The sequence below is a fragment of the Rhineura floridana genome, chromosome 18 (assembly GCF_030035675.1).
Source record: "Rhineura floridana isolate rRhiFlo1 chromosome 18, rRhiFlo1.hap2, whole genome shotgun sequence".
Taxonomy (NCBI): Eukaryota; Metazoa; Chordata; class Lepidosauria; order Squamata; family Rhineuridae; genus Rhineura; species Rhineura floridana.
In genome coordinates, this window is record NC_084497.1 from 13392677 (window position 1) to 13413272 (window position 20596).

Consider the following 20596-nt stretch of genomic DNA (forward strand, 5'->3'; position numbering starts at 1 on the left):
CCGCCACTGCCTGGTATAGACAGTACTGAGCTAGGCTGACTAGCAGTCTGACTCTGTGCAGGGCATCTTCCGGTGTTGTTATTATTATTTATTTATTTATTTGATTTGTATCCCGCCCTTCCTCCCAGCAGGAGCCCAGGGCGGCAAACAAGGCACTAAAAACACTTTAAAACATCATAAAAACAAATCTTGAAATACATTAAGACAAAACAGCATTAAAAACATTTTAAAAACTTTTTAAAAAGGTTAAAAACATTATTAAAAAAAACATATTAAGCAATTCCAACACAGACGCAGACTGGGCTAGCTCTCAACTTAAAAGGCTTGTTGAAAAAGAAAAGTCTTCAAAAGGCGCCGAAAAGATAGCAGAGATGGCGCCTGCCTAATATTCAAAGGGAGGGAGTTCTACAGGGTAGGTGCCGCCACACTAAAGGTCCGTTTCCTATATTGTGCAGAACAAACCTCCTGATAAGATGGTATCTGCAGGAGGCCCTCACCTGCAGACCGCAGTGATCAACTGGATATATATGGGATAAGACGGTCTTTCAGGTATCCTGGTCCTGAGCTGTATAGGGCTTTGCACACCAAAACTAGAACCTTGAACTTGGCCCAGTAGCAAGTGGGCAGCCAGTGCAATTCTTTCCTGTGCATAGTGTTGCCCCAAGATCTGCAGACTTGTCATTCTGAAGGGTGGTGCTTCCTGTGTTCCTGCATTTGACTTACGATACTGGGTTGGATGTGGCTAAGTCCGTTGCAGTTAAGCCCCGGTGGAATCAGTGGTACAAGTTAGTCATTGGGGCTTCAGCGCAACTAACTTGCCCCCTCTGCTCCTGTGGGTGGTCTATTCCACTGATACTTTACCTAACAATATTCTTAATGTTGCTTGTAATCTGTCCCATGTGGCTGAACCTGGCATGGAGTCGCTACATCCTAAGCACCGTGCATAATTTTCTTGCTCTGAGCCCTTGTGGAATAGTGTGCTTAATTTAGGGCTGCTTGTTTTCTGCTTTGATTTCTCCTGCTGCCACCTCCCTCCAGCACGTCTCCATTATACGTCTGTGACCTTGGAACAAGGGCTGTCATTTTGCCTGTGTTTCAGCCCTAGCACTTTGAGTCTTACTCAACCTGTGTCCCCAGTTAGGCCTTCTTCTTCATCCGTATCCAGTGCTGGCCTACCTCATTTGAGTGTCAGGGCTTCCAGTATCTTCTTGTATTCTACAAAGGGAGATAGAAAGCCTGATTTGGAAATGTGTGTCCTAAAAAAAAAGAGAGACAGAGAGAGAATTTCACACTACAGCAAGACTTTTTAAAACAACTGGTTAATTGCAACAAGCGGTCTTACTCAAAGACATTTCTTGTTTGGGGCAAGGATGGATAGGGAGATGGCAATCGCAGTGCAGACATTATATTTGGATTATGATCTCAAAGCTTGTGTGCCTTGAAGTTGAATTGATGTTGTGAAATACCCTTTGTGGCTTTCTTGAGGCCAAGGGAGTGTAGAACCAGAACCTGCCAGGGCACCTAAAGAGATAATGCACCAAGCCAAATAGCGAAATGCCCACCTGTCTCCGTACTCCCCCAGCAAGCTGTGCAGGACTGCTTTGGGCCTTTATGTGCTGAACGTTTGCTGTAGTGCAGAAGTATAAATCCAAATCGAAAGGTCATTGAGGTTGAGGGATGTTCCCTGATCCAGGTCACAAGAGAGACTACATTTACTTTATATGTTATGCTCCTTGAAAATATCAAGCTGTCTTCCTATTTTAGCACAGAGGATGCCTCACCACTAGGGATGGGATCCGTTAGCTGGAACCACTTCAAAAGCATTCTGTAACCCTAATAGGCAGTATTGACTTGAGTTCGTTCTTTGTGCTTTCTGCTGCTTTTACGATCCAGTTTTCCTCCTCTCCAAGAATATTGATGTAAATATTGATGTTTTCTTCCAAAAAGATTGATATTAATATTGATATTTTCTTTTGAAATATTGATGTTTTGAAAGGAAATACTGATAAATGAAAGAAAATACCAGCATTTTGAAAGAAAGAAAATATTAGGAAAGGAAAGCAATATTCCCACTGCCTCCTTCTCTGCTGTGACTGAGGCTGGTCAGTTTTCACATTAGCAAGCAAAGACTGGCCGAGGAGGAAAGCAGCTTTCAGTGCCCCCCGCCCCCCTGCTTCTAGGATCTTCTGAGTCTTGGCTTTTTTCCTCCTGTTTGGAGTTTGGATTATTGGAGTGGTGGCGGGTGGCAGAGCGAGCGAGAGCTATAATGCTGTGCTATGCTGTGCGGTGCATAAAAACAGTGGAAGAACAATATATTCAAGGGAATATTCGAGGGAGGGGAAAAAACAGTGTCGGGAAAGCCACTGAAGTTCGGAGCAAACCGGATCACTCCGGAGATGGAGAATAGGTGGACCACTGAAAAATCCAGTGCTAAATCCAATTCAGCAGAATTCTCACCCGTCCCTACTCACTACTTACCACCCTGGAATGATCTTCGCCTTTGGTGTTTTGCCCTGGTTTGATAAATAGCTCTGCTTGCTTATGAAGGTTGTGTTTGTTGTGCTGGTGTGTTTCAGCCTCCAGAAGTTGGAGAAGCAGCATGCCAATTCCAAGTCTTTGCGTTTTTTAAAGTTCTGAACCAGAAGAATCGAGAACGCCACATGCACTTCCTTGGCGGAAGAGAGAGCTTAAAGAAAATGTCCCTCAAAACAGTGGTGTGAGCCTCTCAATTGGCCTGTGTCCTTGAAACTTTCATTTTAGGACCAGCCCTATCTTGTGATTCTGGTTATTTTTAATTGTTCTTAGCGCTGTATTTTAAGGTTGTTGTAATGCATCCTGGGACCTCTGGGTGAAGGGTGTGCAATGAATGCTGCAGTTGCCACCGCTGCTGCTGCTGCTGCTAATAGTAATAATGATGATGATGTCTTTAAAAAGAGCTCCAAGTGGGAGTTCCTGGACTTGTCTTGCTTCAGGGTGGCACCTCGCCCTTTCCATGTACTCTGCAGGAGCCATGCCAGTTTCCTATTGTATTTTTCATTGCAGTTGCACAGCCCCCTTCACCTCCCGCCCCGTCTTCCCCATCCCCCAGTTTGGGGCTTCTGTTTGCTCTGCGGCAGTTAGCCTAGAGGGAGTGGCTGGCAAGAGCAAGGCCCTCCTCTTCTCTCATACAGTTACAGAAGGTGTGTTCTCCTTCTCTGGGACTATATTTAACCATACGCCATCTGTCATTCCACCTGCCTGACACATTCCCTTGCCAGTGCCCACACAGGTGACCTCACTGGATTGCTCAGTTCCTCACCTCTCTCAGGTTAGACCAGCATGCCTGGCCCGTAGCAGGCAAAATGCATCCTTGCGGTGGAAGACAAGGAAATGGAGAAGTGCTTTAAAAACTAGCCTTGCCCCCAGGTTGTTTCCTTCTTGTCCTGGAGGAGCTGGTAAAATGAGGTCCGTGGGACTCTGCTCTTGTTGAGATGTTGAGGCTGTTGGTTGCTGAGCCCTGGGGGATTTGTGCTCTCTGTTTTAGGAGCACCAAGCAATGATGTGGTGTGCTGCATACATGGCTGGCACTGGGGAGAAGCAGGTGCCCTCCTTGGTGGTCTTTGTGCAAGGTCAAACAGGTCTAGCTCTGTTAAAATCAATCTGCAAAGTCAGAGCCAGTTTGGAAAATTGTTTGGAGTGCCTATTACCGTCAAGGAGAGAATAGCGGGATTATCAAACTATATCACTGAATATGTGGATGTGCATGAAAACTGCTGCTTTTAAAAATAATAATAGTAATAGTAATAAAAAATAGCCTCCAAATCAAACCAACACAGCAGAAGAGAAACATTGAAACAAAAACTTACTGCATTTTTCAAAAACCTCCATAATATTTGGTGATAAGAATTCTGGCTTCTGTGGATTTAAAGGAGCTCTTCCTAGCTACTGGCTCAGCTGCTGGAGGTGTTGCGGAATATTCATACAAATTCCAGCAGCTCAGACGCTTAACCTGTGTCAGCATCCAAGGGTTTGGGAAGGCTTGGTAATAGCCAATTTGCCTGGAAACCTGTAGTGAGTGAGAGTCAAGCGTGGCAATTTTTATTGTTTGGGAGAGAGTTGGCTCTTTTTCATTCCAGACCAACTTGTGGGCCTAGTTATGGGCCTTTACCTTTTTAGACCTGTTTGCTAGGCCGACCTGGTGACAGATGGGTCTGTGTGCTGTTGGGAGGGAAGGAACGGTTGTCATTGCTATCCGAGTATTACGAGTGCACAAAAGGTAAGTGAGCGAGTGGCGTCTGAATGGCGTGTGCATCATGAGTGAGGGAGAGAGAAAGAAAGAAAGAAATGTCACAGAACGTTTAATATTGTCAAGCACCTAGAAGTTGAGTGGCTGTACAAAGATAATTCTGGTGACAGTAGTCCTTGCCCACAACCCTAAATCTGGCAAGGAGGGGGGGACTTAGCGGGCTACAGACACTTACAAATGCAGCTCTGCAAGGTTGGTCCAACCTTGTGATTTGCAAAAGTTTGATGTTTTGGACTGCAACTCCCATCAGCCCCAGCCTGGTTGGGGGAAAGCTACTTTTTCTTCTCTCCCTGGCCAGAGAGGAAGTCATAGCAGGTCCTCCATGCCCTGCTTGGGGCTCCTCCTGAAGGCATCTCATTGACCGCTGTGGGAAACAGAATACTAGATTAGACATTTGGCCAAGCTGCTTTTCTCCTCTCTTGTCCGTGTTGGAGAAAGAGCTCTGGGAATTGCTGGAGCAGACTCTACTCTATGTTGTCCTCTGAGAAAGGAGCCTGTATGTTGTTCCTGCATCCTGTTACCCCCCCCAAAAAAAACCTTTTGTCTCACTAAGAAAAAAGACTTTTCTAAATGAACTTTAATGAACTTAAAGTTGAGTTTATTTATTACATTTCTATTTTGCCTTTCCTCCAGGGGAGGTCAAGGTGAACCCCTTTTTACCCTCACAACAATCCTGTTAGGTCGGTTACACTAAGAGACAGTGACTGGCCCAAGGTCACCTGGTGAGTTTCACAGCTGCATGGGGATTTGAACCCAGGATGTCCCACATTTAGTCCCCCAATGTACCACGCCAACTCTTTTTGTATCACCCATCTCTTACTTCGAACAGTTTGTACCACAGGCACCAGATATAAAAGGAGGATCCTATCTAACCAAGTGAGGAGAAGATGAGAGGGGAATTTCTACTGAAGCTCATGAAGAAATTTTTAGTTTTGGGGCTTTTGCAAATCACAAGGTTGGACCAACCTTGCAGAGCTGCATTTGTAAATGTCTGTAGCCCGCTAAGACTCATTAAAATCAGAGAGAGCCATGTAGGTTGCAAATTTTAAAACAAATAACTTTCATCCATGCAGATGAGAGCCAGTAACGGGTGGAGTGCAGCTCCTTATTTATTTACTTTCTTAGAGCATTTTTGCCTTGCTCTTCCGTTCTCCTCCAAAAAAAGGGAGGGGCTTTCAGAGGGGCTGACAAATATCAATAATTAGATGGTCCCTACCCTGAGGCTTCCAAAGTGATGAATCTACGCTGCCACAAGAGAAGTTTGTGAGTTCTCTTTCTCCCCATTTCCTTCCTTCATGGCAAAAAATCATACGTTTTTATAGTGAATTGCTTCTTCAAGGTACAGGTTTTCTTTTCTCAACCCCCCCTCCCCATTTTTCTCCTCCTATGTGCGTATCACTGCCAGCTTGACAAGTGAGCTTTCTTGAAAAAGGTGGGTGGAAGCAAACCAGGATCTCAGTTCCACCGGCCATCTTGAGCAGCCTGAATAGCGGACAGGTCTGAGGCAGCAAAAAACATGTCTTGCTTGGCAAGTGCTGGGGCTTAATTTATGTCACCTCGCTTCATGCTTTCCTTCTGCAGCGGCGAGAGCTTTCAGCCTTGATTCCCAATCAAAAGCCAAGACTGCTTCTGCTTGCTCATTACTGGAGTTGGGTCTGCTTCCCGGTTTGTTTCCTCCCCCCCATTTAACTACTATCAAAGTGTCTTCAGCAGAAAAGGAAAGTGACTGGCATCCCCTTCCAAAGAATTGGCTGGTTTTGCCAGGGGCTGGTGCCTAAGCCAACGACATTCCATGCTAAGAAGAATTCTGTTCCATTCAGTTATTTTTGCATAATCATATCTTATTTTGCATAATTTATCCTGGGCTTGCTAGCTATGAGGCAAAGCCAGGAGTCCATGCAGGCCACAGAAGCCCCAGCAGACACCAGAAGTCTTTTGACCACCCCCATGCTTTTGAGTGTTTCTTTATAACCATATGGGAGGGAAAGACACTCACGTTAAAAGAAACAGTGAAGCCAAAGCTGAGATTCTCGAGAAGCTGAATCTTGCACCTCCCTGCAAGATTCTGTGCCCCCTCTGGATCGCCATGTGCAGTCAAGAGATCACCGGCATCTTTCTCCTCTCCATATGGGGGCAGTGGTGAACCCCTGAAAACCTGCTAAAAAGAACTGTCCCTGTTAGCATTTGATGGGCTGCTCTCCCGAGTATCTTTGGCACCTAAGCACAGATTTCAAGTTCAGCTGCCTTCTGGCTCTTCCCTACCTTTGTGGTTGCTTCTCAAAGGCCTGGAACTGGTGGTGCCACACCCTGGAAGGTGGCACAGGGGTTTGTGTCCAAAATGATGAGTGCTCTGGCACACTTTCAGGGAGCAACATAGTGGGTAAAGTGCTGGTACTACCTTTGGTTTTAGAGCACTAATGGGCACTCTGTTGGAGGGGACATTCATAAGTGGTAAAAAAAAATATAGTACCTTTTAATTGCTTGGTCAGGTTTGGATTTTGAAACGGTTGGAGTTGCTTTGATAGGATCCCCCCCCCTTTCTGTTCGGATGGAGGCACACACGCATGCACAAGCTCGCCTCCCCTCCCTCTAGTTTCTCCTTCCCAAATGTCAGTCAGAGCAGACCCATTGAATTAATGGACCTAAATTGGTTGTGTCCACTGTTTTCAGTGGGTTTACTCTGAGTAGGACAAGACATGCTGTGTACAACGCTTAGTTTTTAAGCGCTATGTAAATCAGAAATACAACTGAGGACCTGCAACGAAAGGTCACCATGCAGGGTACTCCTGTTCAGGGCGCCAGCCAACCATGCCCTCCTCCAGGATACTCCATTCCATTCCCCATCAAGTTTTCTGTTTTGCCTGGCATTCCTTGCACACGGCACCTGTCCTTTTCTATTTTATTTGTAATAAATTGTATTGTAATAAAATCTCAAAGCAGTTTATTTTTAATTTTTTAAAAAATATATTTTTAGGCTGTTCTAAGTGAACATCTGTCTAAAGCAGCTTACAATCAAAAACAAGAGAAGATTTAATAACAAAAACAATAATTCAATTTTTTTTAAACGTTAAATCTATACTCAACAATGCTCCACATAAAAACTTTTTTTAGCAGAGCTGGAAAGAACATACTTCAGTCAGGCTGTTACCCAGCTAATAAATGCCTCGAAGGCCAATTAGAAAGAAAGAGGAAAGATTTTCAGGGACTTCCAAAAAGCCTACCACATCCAACGAAAGGGAATTCCACAGCTGTGGGAACACCATGGGGAAGAACCTCTCCCTCCCTTTTTGACTTAGGGGGTAAGCACACCATGAAAGCATTATTTTTTAAAATAAACTTCTGCAGACTTGGGGGGAACCCTCTTTTCTCTGGGGGGTCCTGCTGGGTTAATTCTGTCTACGAGGTGTCTAATAAAAAATATTCTGTAGGTGACATACAGCAGCGCAATGAACAAGATCAAAAGCGTCGCCTGCAACAATACAGTAATAAAACAATACAACGAAGCAAGCAATATTTCACTGATGAAATTCAGCCTTAAATTTCTATTTGGCAGGGGTATGCATGCTTGAAGAATGAGTTTGCTATTAGTACATAGCAGCCTTCCCCAACCTGATGCCCCCCAGATGTTTTAGACTACAATTTCACTAAGCCCCAGACAGCACGACTTCCCAAATGGAATGGTAGTCCAGAATGTATAGAGGGCACCAGGCTTATATAACCATCCCAAATTTAGTTTTAGCTCAGAGGAGCTTTGGAGGAATTGCCGGCTTACATGGAACATTGCAAGATTATCCATATTTGACACAAGGTAAAAATCAAGATGAAACGTTGGGGATGTGATTCTTACCCAGATGCTCCCCAGATGCTCATACAGAGGGCAGGACACTTGATATGCCCCGCCCGTGTTTAACAATAGGGAAGCGCTGCTAGATCCAGCATCCTGGCTAGGAGGGACACTTCCTGGAAGGTCACATCCCCCTCCTTTTGTTACCCCCAACCAGCTGGAATCCAGAAGCATACATGGCTAAAAGCTGTCTGTGGACCACTCTGTTGGTGCAGTCTTTGTTTAAAGTGCCAACATTGGTTTGATCCCGCAGGCACAAACAAAATTCCTACCTGACACCCTCAAAGGTGCCCTGATGGCCATCTTACCTTCTCTGCTGTTGTGAGCAAAGAGCAGAAATTCCCAGTTCAAACCTCACCGTGAGCTCACTGGACGGTCCTGGGCAACTTGCTTTCTCCCTGCCTTCGCCCTCCATTGGCAAGGCAACATTGATAATAATAATAATGTCCAGCCTTTCAAGGGACATTGTGAGCAAGTGCATTTCCTGCTTCAGAAACATGCTCTATGAATGCCTGCCCTTATTCTTTCTTGGCCTGTCCCTCCCAGAATGGTCTTCATTAGCAACCATTCCCCTTGGCTGCATCGGAGTGAGAGCTGAGATGGCCTAAGAACATAAGGAGAGCCCGGCTGCGCCTGGATCAGGCCAGGTGACCATCTCATCCACATCCGGTTCTCACAGTGGCCAACCAGAGGATGCCCCCAAGAAGGACCTGAGTGCAACACCGCTCTTTCCACTTGTGATTCCCAGCAATGTATTCAGGGACAAACTGCCTCAGACAGTGGAGGAAATTCTTTTCTTCCATTTATTTTGGTACAGTATTTCTGCAGATGATGGCTGGAGGAGTGGGGAGAAGAGACTTGGCGAATTTTATTTATTTTTGTGTCTTGAGGGTCAGCTGTAAATTTGCCTTTCCTCCCACATTCTAATGGCAGTGCCATGCTCAGGGTTTAGTGTTATTCAGGCCGTTGCCTACATCCTGAGATCCCGATTGATGCGTTGATCAGCTAGCATAAGGGCTGCAGCTGTAGAAATCGGCCATCTCTGAGTATTTCTGGAGTCTGGATCCTCCCTAGATATCTGAGTTATCAGGCTGTGGTCTCTTGAGGGTCTTCCATTTCTGATAAGAAATGGGATGGAGGAAGGGGTCTTATTCTGCCCGGGCTGCCCCCTGAAATCAACAGTGGTACAGGAGGCTGCAGCTAATACATCCATAATGGTGAACATCATTTGTGCATTCTTATCTGGTGTAGAGCCGTCAGCTTTAGAGCAACAGACTGTTCCCGCCCTCTAGTAGTTTACGGGCTGGATTAGGCTGCAAGGAGAGCGAAGGGGTGGGCATGAGCAAATGCAGCGATGACCATCTGAAGCTGCCTAAAACTGGCGCATGTTCTTCAGCATTTCTTCCACCTCTCTTACCTTGTCCAAGTAGGTTTTGCAGGTCTTTCAAACCAGAGGTGAAAGTGGGACAAGCAAAGACCCCTCTTTCAAACAGCCTTCAGTTCTGCAGCGGGGGGCAGTTGTCCACCCCTGGCCTCCTTTACCCGAGAGAGCTGCCTCACGCAAGGCCATTTTGACCCAAATAACTCCTGAATTCCGGTTTGTATCTTGCTTAACCCCTCTGGAGCCCATTTACTCCTTACCCTTTCCTAGGTACAGCTTCCAACAGGGCTGCCTTGTGCCCTGTGCTCATGTCACTTGATTTTTTCCCCTCGGCTCTTGGGGCTCCCAGGAGGATGCGAATGTCCGGGGCTGCTCCTTGATGCTGTCATCATCCAGTGATGGGCATACGTGTGGCATTTTTCAAGGTCATAGGATGTGTATTATTGCTGTTATTAATACTAGATAACTTAAGTGTGTGTGTAGGGGGGGGAGATAGGTCCATGCCTTCAGAAACTTGCCCTCTGTGTTCCAACACCAAGGGCGAAGAGAGAACAGAGGCAGAGTAACCAATGGGGAGGGTTGAGTGTGACTTAAATTTGGCTACAGCTGCGGGTGAGCCTGAAGGGGTGAAGCCAAAGATCTTGTGGGGAAAAGTGGGTTTCAAACGCAAGTAGAGGGGGGCAGGGCAAAGGTTTTCTTGGAAGGAATTCCAGGCAAAAAGAGAATGGGTGGAACCATTTAAGAGAGCCAGACACTTTGAAACAACTGAGAGCGATGTTATTTAACACTGGGAACTTGTTTGCTTCTTTGTCCAGGGGACAATTAGCGTTGGAATAGACGCCACTGACCTCTTTGATCGGTATGATGAGGAGTATGAAGATGTGCCCGGGAGCACCTTTCCCCACATCGAAATTAACAAAATGCACATATCCCAGTCCATTGAGGTAACATACGTGTGTGTGTGTGTGTTTGTGTGTAAAATTAAAAAGACTTAACTGTGCTAATGAGGCACAGCGGCACAGAGCAACTGGAAATGAGATCCGGCTCAGGGACATAATTACCCATTTTGAAATGGCAAGCGGGGAAGGAAAGGTTCACTTACAGCTGAGCCACGTGCTGCTGGGATCTGTCTCGCGCTCAGATGCTGCACTCTGGCTCCCAGTTTGTATGCAGTGCAACTTCCATCTCTGGAATTTACAGGCTGTGCCCAGCTAGATGTATTTCTCTGAAGCCCCCACCATTGGCTGAGCGGTGGTGGGAGGAAGCCTTCCAGACCACTCCCAAGTACCAGGGTGTGGGTGGGTGGGCCTCATTCATGAAACAATAGCAAATCACACAGCTTCTGAAAGCAGTCATCGGCCTGGAAGCTGAGGCCTGTGGCGGGCTTGCTCAGTTGATGGATTGAACACATTCTCCCTCCAGCCTAGCCTCAGGGTGTATCTGCAGCAGCTGATTGTCCTCGTAATGCACTGATTCATCTAATTCCATTTCTTTGGTGCTTGGGTGTGTATATGTACCCTTAAGTCTCCAGAGAGCCTCAGTGCACACAGTACATAGAGTTGAGGTGCACTCTCCCTCTGGGATCCTACCAGGGAAGGCTAAACCACCTGGTATCGGGGGCAGAGGGTAGGATTTTACTCCATAGGAAGGATTGGCAATGAAATCAGCATTCATTTATATGGGAGGCCATAAAGGTGGTTCTGCTTTTGGTGACCCTTTCCACTGACAGTCAAGCTTGCTCCAGACTGTATGGGGCTGATATGAACTGCAATGGTCAGTCGGTCTGTCTCTTGCAGGCTCCTCTGACGGCCACAGATACAGCTATCCTTTCAGGAAACCTTTCAACGCAGAACGGGAATGGAGGTGGCTCAGTTAACTTGGCTCTTAGGCGGGTGACATCTGCCAAAGGCTGGGGAGAGGTAAGAGGGCCACTTCTTCCCAGAGTTCACCATGTTTTAAACCATCCGCCCTCTTGGCTGCCATTACGCTTTCCTTGTCGGTAGGCGGTTGGGAGCCCCTGACATTCCTGTTTCTGTCGGTAGGCGGTTGGGAGCCCCTGATATTCCTGTTTCTGGGCATCCAGAGCCCTCTTGTTGCATTGTCTGAAAGCTGGGTGACATGAAGAGATTGGACCAAGCTTCTGTGTGGACTCTGCAGCTCACTGCAATGTTCCAGGGTCCAGGAGGAGATGTTACCCCCCCTTCTTTCCTGTGCCCTCCAGTGCCTATCCAGGCCATAGGCGTAGCTGCCATTGAGGCAGCTGGTACTGGCAGAGGCTGTGGATGGCAGGATAGGGAGTGCTCTGGCCAGCTCCACAACTTAACTGAGAAATGCTGGATTTGTCTGTAGCTGTTGCCTTCTAATGGTTGTCTGTTTTCTCTTTGTGCAGCTAGAGTTTGGAGCTGGAGATCTCCAGGGGCCTTTGTTTGGTCTGAAGGTGTTTCGGAATCTCACACAAAGATGGTGAGACTTAGAAAGGGGCAGAGTGCCCTCCTGGAAAGAACAGGGCTGACTTGCCACGTATTAAATTCTTTCTTACAAAATAGGCCCGTTGTTGGACTTGCAAGAGTTGTCTTGCTGGATGAGATCAAAGGTCCATCTAGCTTCTCCGCACTGAAGCAGTTTTCAACTGCCACCATGAAGCAGCCTTAAAATAGGAGCAGGTGCCTTCAAAGCGCCCCGGTCAGACACCCAGCTGCCTTCCGTGGGCTCTGCAGTCTGGGAAAGGCAGGAAAGAGCAGCCTGTCCCTCCCACTGTCTCTTCCTTCAAACACTCCAGAGGACGTGGGAGAGTGGAGAGGAGCTGGTGACAAGACCAGATCACTATTTGGAGACACCTGCGTATGAACTGTCCCAAAGTGCGGATGGTACTTGGGAAATACAGCAAGACTTCTGGACTTTTGGTAGCCTTACTACCTAGCGCACTTTTTGTCAGTTGCGCCCCTGGCACCATTTCCTCTGCCATGAGTAAGAGATCCCTTATAGGTCGTTAATGCAAGCAATCCAAAGGGAGGGGTCCCTGAATTTCTGTCCCACATTTATTTCTTCATATTTTTGTTCCAGCTGAGTTTTCTTGAGTGCAGCATTTGGAACTGCTGGATTTTGGGGCAGGTCAGGCCTAGCCTGGGGCAGGGGAAGAGACTGAGGCTTGTACTCCACAATTCTTGCAGCTACTTAGAGTAGCCTTCCCCAACCTAGTGCCCCCATTTGTTGTGGACTGCAGCTTCCATCAGCCCTAGCTGGCACTACGATGCTGTAGCCCACAACATCTGGAAGGCACTAGGTTGGGGAAGACGGATTTTCAAGCAAAAGTGCTAATACTTGTTGATCTTGATCTCAGAGGGCATCAAAAACCCCAACTGTAGGGCACCACAAACAAAGGAAGCAGTTTCCGTCCTCCAGTTGTCATTAAATTAGTTGGAGATGATCGGAGCGGGGAAGCAAAGAAGAGGAGAGTGTAGGATGAGAAAGAAACAAAAATGTTGATGTGGTACAAATTTTAAAACAGGGTTTGTAGTTTGAGGCTAAAGTTGCATTCTTAATGTGAAAAAGGGTGTGTGTGCCTGGCAGTAGCGTAGTGGCAAATTCAGGAGTGCAGAGTCCCTTCATGATAGTTACACCATGCCCCCTCACAGTCACGCTCCAGGATTCACTGTCTATTTTGCAATTGGAGAATTACAGAAGCAGAATAAAACTGCTGTGTGCATGGGCTCCCCCTCCTCACCACCACAGTCTCCCTGTCTGGAGGCTAAACATTGCCTGAAACGTTTTGATTTTAGGCATCCTGAAATGAAGCCAAGTGTGGGACTAGGATTTGGGAGACCAAGGTACTTTACCATGAAGCTCAGTTCTCGCTTATCCTAGGAGCCAATCAACATTGAAAGGGAAGGGCATTTTAGCTGCTGAGAAGAGTCTTCTCTAACTGATTGACTCACCTCCTTACACTCTGATTGGTTCCAGTCAGCACAAAAGGACCAGGAAGCATGCTGTTCGGCAAGTGAGAAGACTCTTTTCACTTGGCTAATGCTGATTGGCTCATACATAGGGACCCTGCTCCAACAAAGGAAGGGGTCTGTGACCCCCTGTGATCTCAGATGACTGCACCCCTGGTTCCTGGTTGCCCACCCTTGTGAGCCTCCTAAGTGCAGCCTCTTCTTTACTAGGGTGCAGTATTTCTCTGTGGCCAGAAGATGGCAGGCCTTTTGCCTGAGCAAGGATCTTTCATATGAAGGGTTTCTCTCTCTCTTCTCCCTCCCCCGAGCATCTTTTGCATGATCATCATTTGCTGCTTTTCACTCTAAAACGCTGAAATTGGGGATATTGTAAAAGCTGCACCTTTGGCATGATTTCCAGCTCAGTTCCTGATGGGCAACTAGAATGTGACGCTGAAGGGGCAAGCCCAGCAATCATGCACATAGGAAGCCGCCTTATGCAGAATGTGACCATTGGTCCATCCCACCCAGTGCTGTCCTGTTTGACAGGCAGCAGCGCTCTGGGGTCTCGAGCAGATCTTTGGCCTAGAAATGCCAGAAGCTGAACTGTGATGCCACTGACCAACTGCTAGCAAACCTCTCATTTTACGTATTTTCTACCCTGGATCAAGACCCGTGGCTAGAAATGCTGAGGGCTGATAGAGCCTGCCTGGGCTGGTAGAAGTGAAGGAAGCACTATATAATGAAACACCAGGCTTGGTTCTCCAGTAGCAGCTGCCAGTTCCTTGTGTGCATTTCCTTCACTCTGTGCCTGACTCCATTTCTGGCGTCTGTTGTGTGGGCATGCCAGGGGTTGGCAGAGCTTGGAAAAGTTACTTTTTTTGAACTACAACTCCCATCAGCCTAATCCAGTGGCCATGCTGGCTGGGGCTGATGGGAGTTGTAGTTCAAAAAAAGTAACTTTTCCAAGCTCTGACCTGTGGATAGTGCCCAGGCACGCTTTGGGTTGACAGTATGGAGCACTCTGGATGAGCCTTTAGCCGATCCTTGTGTAAACATGTTCCTGTCATAGCGTTCGGCCGGCTCCACTCTTTGTGCCCAGGACATTTCCTGGAGAGCAGTGGTGGAGAGTGTGATGTTGGCTGGAATTTCACCACTGAATTGAACTGCAGCTGTGGTGGACGTGGTCCTCCATATACGCATCCCAGCCTGACAGAGCTTGTGAACAGCTTCCAGAAGGCCACGTCAAGACCATCCTCCTCTTTGCCACCCCCGCACTCCCTCCACCCCTTAATTAATGGGAGGCACTAATTGGAGCTGGAATAAGTTGCCTGCTAGCACACCTCAAGCTTTCCTGGCTTTAAAGGTGAACGGGTGAGGCTGTAGCTAGAGAGAGGGCGTGACGGGGGAGGAAGGCCCCAAGGCAGCAGGGACCCTCTCTTGGTTGCACGGAGGGGATTTTCCTTCTCAAGATCTTCCCACTTGTCCCCTCGTTTGCAGCTTCGTCACGACAAACTGTGCGTTGCAGTTCTCCTCCCGCGGGATCCGCCCAGGCCTCACGACCGTCCTGGCGCGAAACCTGGACAAGAATACTATGGGGTACTTACAGTGGCGATGGGGCATTCAGTCAGCGATGAATACAAGTATTGTCCGGGATACCAAAACCAGCCATTTTACGATGGCGTTCCAGGTGGGACCCTCCTTCCCTCACCCCAACAGCTCTTTGCAGGGACGGTGTGCTGTGTACTGCTTGTGGCAGACCTGTGGCAGGAACCTAGAGACTCTCTTCAGTTTAATGTGGAATGGATTGAATCAGGAGGTCACCTTTTTGGATCTGGTATCCAGTCTGTGACTCTGTGGGTTAAGATGATTGGGCTTCAGCTGCCAGATATATAGACGTTTATCTATTTTGCATTGTTTCTATACCACAATGTAAAAAAAATCTGTAAGCAGTATGCGGAGAATTAAGACAATGACAAATGCTACAAAAATGCCCAATAAAGCCATTCGTGCAAGTGTACTAATAAATGTATACTGATACCAGTTCCCTCTCCTTCTGGCACACCTCCCCACTGAACTCCTCTCAGCCTCCTGGTTCTCACCCAGGGCTCCACCCATCCACCCTGGCTCTGTAGCTCAGCCCCCAAAATCTCACAGTGAAGAGAGTTCCTGAAACCTCCTGGCATCACCCTAGTCCAGCCTTTCCCAACTAGTGGGCCACCAGATGTTGTTGGACCACAATTCCCATCTTTCCTGACCATTGGCAATGCTGGCTGAGGCTGATGGGAGTTGTGGTCCAGCAACATCTGGTGGCCCACTAGTTGGGAAAGGCTGGACTAGTCCCCCACTCTAGGGTTGCTTTTGTGTTCCAGGCTACAGGTTTGGGAAGAGTCCTGGGAGATCCCAGGGAGGGCAGAGAGGACTCCACTCGCCATTCTTTCTTCTCTCTTCTCCTCTTCCAGCTGCTGGCACGTGGGCATCCAGTGAACAACACCTGTTGCTGCTGTCAAGGGTCACTTTCTTCCTGTAGTTGGCTGACCCTCTTTGCTGCACCAGCACAAATTAATTTTTCTCAGCTATATTTATAAAATGGACAGGTGGTACCTTCACAGCAGACAAGAGAATGTACTTTCACCAGGCTATAGGAGAGGAGGAGAGATGGGGCTGCAGGGCCCTTTGCACAGGCGCTGCTGATAAGACTGGCCATGTTTGCTTCCTCCTCTCCCAGAAGGGCTTCCATTCCTGCTGGTCATTACAAGAACTCTGTAACTGAGCACTAATGGCTGAGCTTGTTCCCTCCTCCACCACCCCTTCCTCCCAATATTTATTCCCTTTACCTTTTGTGTTGTGTCTTTTAGATTGTAAGCTGGGAGGCTGGGACTGCCTTATTGATATAAGTAAGCCACTCCATGAGCCTTTTTTGGCTATAGGGTGGTATGCAGATTCTTTGAAATAGATAAATAGTACTACTTCATACAATGCATAATCAGCGTGCAGAATCTGCTGCTACAACATACAGCAGTTTAAGTGGCTTTAAAAGGGGATTAAACAAAGTTATGGAGGGTGATTGGCTGATCAGTGGCATTTTAGCCTGGATGGGCATATGGAACCTCCATGTTAAACATAAGAACATAAGAAGAGCCTGCTGGATCAGGCCAGTGGCCCATCTAGTCCAGCATCCTGTTCTTACAGTGGCCAACCAGGTGCCTGGGGGAAGCCCGCAAGCAGGACCCGAGTGCAAGAACACTCTCCCCTCCTGAGGCTTCCGGCAACTGGTTTTCAGAAGCATGCTGCCTCTGACTAGGGTGGCAGAGCACAACCATCATGGCTAGTAGCCATTGATAGCCCTGTCCTCCATGAATTGGTCTAATCTTCTTTTAAAGCCGTCCAAGCTGGTGGCCATTACTGCATCTTGTGGGAGCAAATTCCATAGTTTAACTATGCGCTGAGTAAAGAAGTACTTCCTTTTGTCTGTCCTGAATCTTCCAACATTCAGCTTCTTTGAATGTCCACGAGTTCTAGTATTATGAGAGAGGGAGAAGAACTTTTCTCTATCCACTTTCTCAATGCCATGCATAATTTTATACACTTCTATCATGTCTCCTCTGACCCGCCTTTTCTCTAAACTAAAAAGCCCCAAATGCTGCAGCCTTTCCTCGTAAGGGAGTCGCTCCATCCCCTTGATCATTCAGAGACAGGCTACCTTGCAACAGCAAGGAAGGGCCATTCAAGTTCCTGGAGCGACCTAGTTGATCCCTGGGAAGCAGGATATGAGAATAGGCCCATCTCGGCCTGATCCTGCAGGCTTCTCTTGCTTCATCTGCTCCCAAGGAATCTGGTTATACAAATCCGGCCTTCTCTTTCCTGTAGTGCTCATCAGCCGCTTCTGCACAGCCTGGCCTCTGAACACAGAGGTGCCATGTGTAGCTATGGTGGGTAAATAGGTCTGACCCGATGCATTTGTCCAGTCTCCCTGTAAAGCTCAGGGCTGTCGGTCAGTACAGAGCATCTGCTGTTCATGCAGAAGGTCCCAAGTTCAGTCCCAGGCAGCATCTGCAGGTGGGGCTGGGAGTGACCCCGGAGAGCCTCTGCCGGGCAGTGCAGAGCTGGATGGTCTGACTCGGTGTAAGGCTTCCTCTGTTCCTAAAGCTGTCTAAGCGAAGTGACCATGACTGCGTCTTGTGATAGTGAGTTCCCTTGATTAATTAGGCATTGTGTGAAGAAGTGCCCCCTTTTGTCCATCCAGAATCTACTGCTAATCAACTTCTGTTTAAAGAAGGGTGTGGGGAGGTATATGTGTGAATGAGAGAGAGAGGCGAGCAGGGTTGGTTGACTGACCATTTTTATCGCTACAGCTGGGCATCCCTCACTCCTTCATGATGGTCAGCTACCAGCACAAGTTTCAGGACGAGGATCAGACGCGGTTGAAAGGATCTCTCAAGTAAGTCTGAGCTAGTGGAGGATGCAGCTAGCAGGAGGGGAGCCTTGGTGCAGGGTTCTGGGCAAGCAAGCCAAGCTCCTGGAGCGCTGTCCTTTTGCAGGTGCAGGGCTCCCCCGGTGCTCGCCACCTGGACGTCTGGGTGCAGTGGCCATGCCAGGTGCCTCTCCGTGCCTCTTTCCTCCCTGCTGCCCGGATCGAGAGTGCTGAGAAGCCACGCCAGTCCTTGCTTCACTGTTCCTGCATTATTTTGTTCCAGGGTCGGTTTCTTTGGGACCATTGTGGAATACGGTGCAGAGCGGAAGATCTCCAGGCACAGTATCCTCGGAGCCACTGTCAGTGTGGGCGTACCCCAGGGAGTCTCTCTGAAAATCAAGTGAGTTGGCAGACCAGGCACTGCGGCAGCCTTCCCCAACCTGGTGCCCTCCAGCTGTTTCAGACTACAGTTCGCTCAATAGCCCCAGCCAGCGTAGTCAGGCAGCAGACGGGAAAGGAGGCTCTGCAGATGGGTTCCTCCTGCCTCTGTTCTTGCGTTTCTGCTAGTACCTGCCAGGGCACTCGATGGGAGTCCACAGGGCTGAGTTGGATGTAAATTATTATTGTTATTATAAATTTCTTTATACCCTGCCTTTCTGCCAAAGGCCCTCAAGGCGGCTTACAAAGAAAAATAAACACAAGCATAAAAATACATCAGTGAAAGCAATACAATTTACAAAAATTAAACTAAATAACAAATAACATTATTAAGAAAAACGGCAAAGGTACCTCATCTATTAGCAAGTAGCCAGCGTGCGTGTGCGTGCGTGCCATTGAGTCTAACCCTGTGCTCAGTGCAGGAAACCAAGTGAAAGAATTGACTTAGGGAGGTGTTGAGCTCTCAAACACTCTCAAACCAGCTACCCCTTGAATGGCTCCAGTGCTGGAGAGCCCACCACCTCTCAAGGCCATTGGTTCCATGGTCATACCACTAACAGGAAGTTTTTCCTGATGTTCAGTCAAAATCTGGCTTCCTGTAACTTGAGCCCATTATTCTGTGTCCTGCACTTTGGGATGATCGAGAAGAGATCTTGGCCTTCCTCAGTGTGGCAACCTTTCAAGTAAATGCCCGGCAGGGCCTGTACCCCAGGGGTTGATGTGGCTGGTCACCAGCCGAGACCTGCATCTCCACACGAGGCCCCCTGAAGCCCCTGGGCCACACTCCTCTGTGTCACATGTGGTCCAGAATGAATGTTACCTATATGTCTAACAACCAAAGAAGGTGTGGAGACACTGTCACAACTGCTGCTGCTGCTGCAGTTAATCTGGATTGCACCTTTTGGTTTTGCCAGCAGAGGGCTCTAGAACACTGCAGAACTCCTTGAAAAATCACGATGCTCCATGATCAGCATGTAGAACTGTTCCTCTGTCTCCCCACCCCTCGCTGAAATTGCTCAGCAGTCCCGAGTGCTGAGATGCCGAGAGCTGTCTTGCGTTCGTGTGCTCGGGCAGGTGTAGGCGAGCTTGGTGGGTGCTGCCAGGTTAGGCCGCTCTCTTCTTGCTCAGCGAGTTTCTCCAGGCTCCCCTTGCCTCTCCTTCCAGGGCCCCAAACATTCTACCACCCCCAGCAGCAAAAGGGAGTCAAAACGTTGGGCTCCCTCTGTTCCTCTCCTGGCCCTCGTGCACTTGACGCTGGCACCTTCCGTGGGTCCGGTGTGTCTGTGTCTGCCTTGCCAGCTGACTTGCTTTCCTTTCTCCTGGAGCCCAGGCTGAACAGAGCCAGCCAGACCTACTTCTTTCCTATCCACTTGACGGACCAGCTGCTGCCCAGCGCAGTCTTCTATGCCACAGCCGGGCCCCTAGTCATCTACTTCGCCATGCACAGGCTCATCATCAGGCCCTACCTCAGGGCCCAGAAGGAGAAGTGAGTGCACCACATGCATGCCCAGCGGGAGCGGGGGGCGGAAAGGGGACCCTCCTGCAGGGCACACACCACGGAACCCAGTGATGGAAAACAGGGATGCCAGCTGAGGGCGAAGGCTGTTGCTTTCCAGCCCTGCTCGGGGTCCCTCTAGAAGCAGCCGGCAGGCCACTGTGGGAAGCAGGGGGTGGTTTAGGGAGACACCCTTGCTTCCCCCCCCCCTGCTGTGGTCCCCAGGGCTCCCCTTCTGTGGGGGTGGAGGGGTTTGTGGAGAGAGCGGAGGAAGGAGCTAAACTCTAGGCTGCATATTTGCGCCTGGCACAGAAAATAATAATCCAAATGGCAGCTTTTCCTCCTCCACGAATTGACACGGGGCACCACCCACCATTGGGAAGTTCTCCTGCTCGGGGGCCCTTGAAATGAGCAGGAGTCAGATCTGCCGCCTCTCCCCACTCTGCCATCCTCACTGCGTCTACACTGCACTGCCTGGGGAAGCCAGCTTGTGGCTGGGCTGCTTCTGTCGGGGTCTCCACTGGGAAAGTGGGAGGGGAGGTCAGAAGTCCCCGGCAGCTGACCAGACTGCAGTGCCACCCTCTTCCTCTCCCCCTCCCCAATGTTAGAGAGCTGGAGAAGCAACGGGAGAGCTCAGCCAGCGACACTGAGCAGAAGAAGCAGGAGGCAGAAGCCGCAGTAAGTCTCAGCCGGCCTTCCTTCCCCAACCCTGGGTAATGTTTTGTTCTTCCCACACTTTCGCCTTGGTATAACTGGCCTTGAAGGTTTTCCTGTCCTTCCAAACCCAAGCCACCCTAACAGCTGAGA

General features: G+C 48.6%; 1 protein-coding gene across 1 annotated transcript in view; it reads left to right on the forward strand.

The window, feature by feature from the left end:
* Window positions 1–20596, forward strand: part of DNAJC11 (DnaJ heat shock protein family (Hsp40) member C11) — a 69510-nt gene that overhangs the window by 43970 nt on the left and 4944 nt on the right. Inside the window, exons 5-12 of the mRNA XM_061601491.1 lie at window positions 10326–10454; window positions 11307–11429; window positions 11900–11973; window positions 14943–15132; window positions 17798–17883; window positions 18140–18256; window positions 19625–19780; window positions 20398–20467. Of these exons, the coding sequence (XP_061457475.1) occupies window positions 10326–10454; window positions 11307–11429; window positions 11900–11973; window positions 14943–15132; window positions 17798–17883; window positions 18140–18256; window positions 19625–19780; window positions 20398–20467 (945 nt within the window). The remainder of the gene's footprint in view (window positions 1–10325; window positions 10455–11306; window positions 11430–11899; window positions 11974–14942; window positions 15133–17797; window positions 17884–18139; window positions 18257–19624; window positions 19781–20397; window positions 20468–20596) is intronic.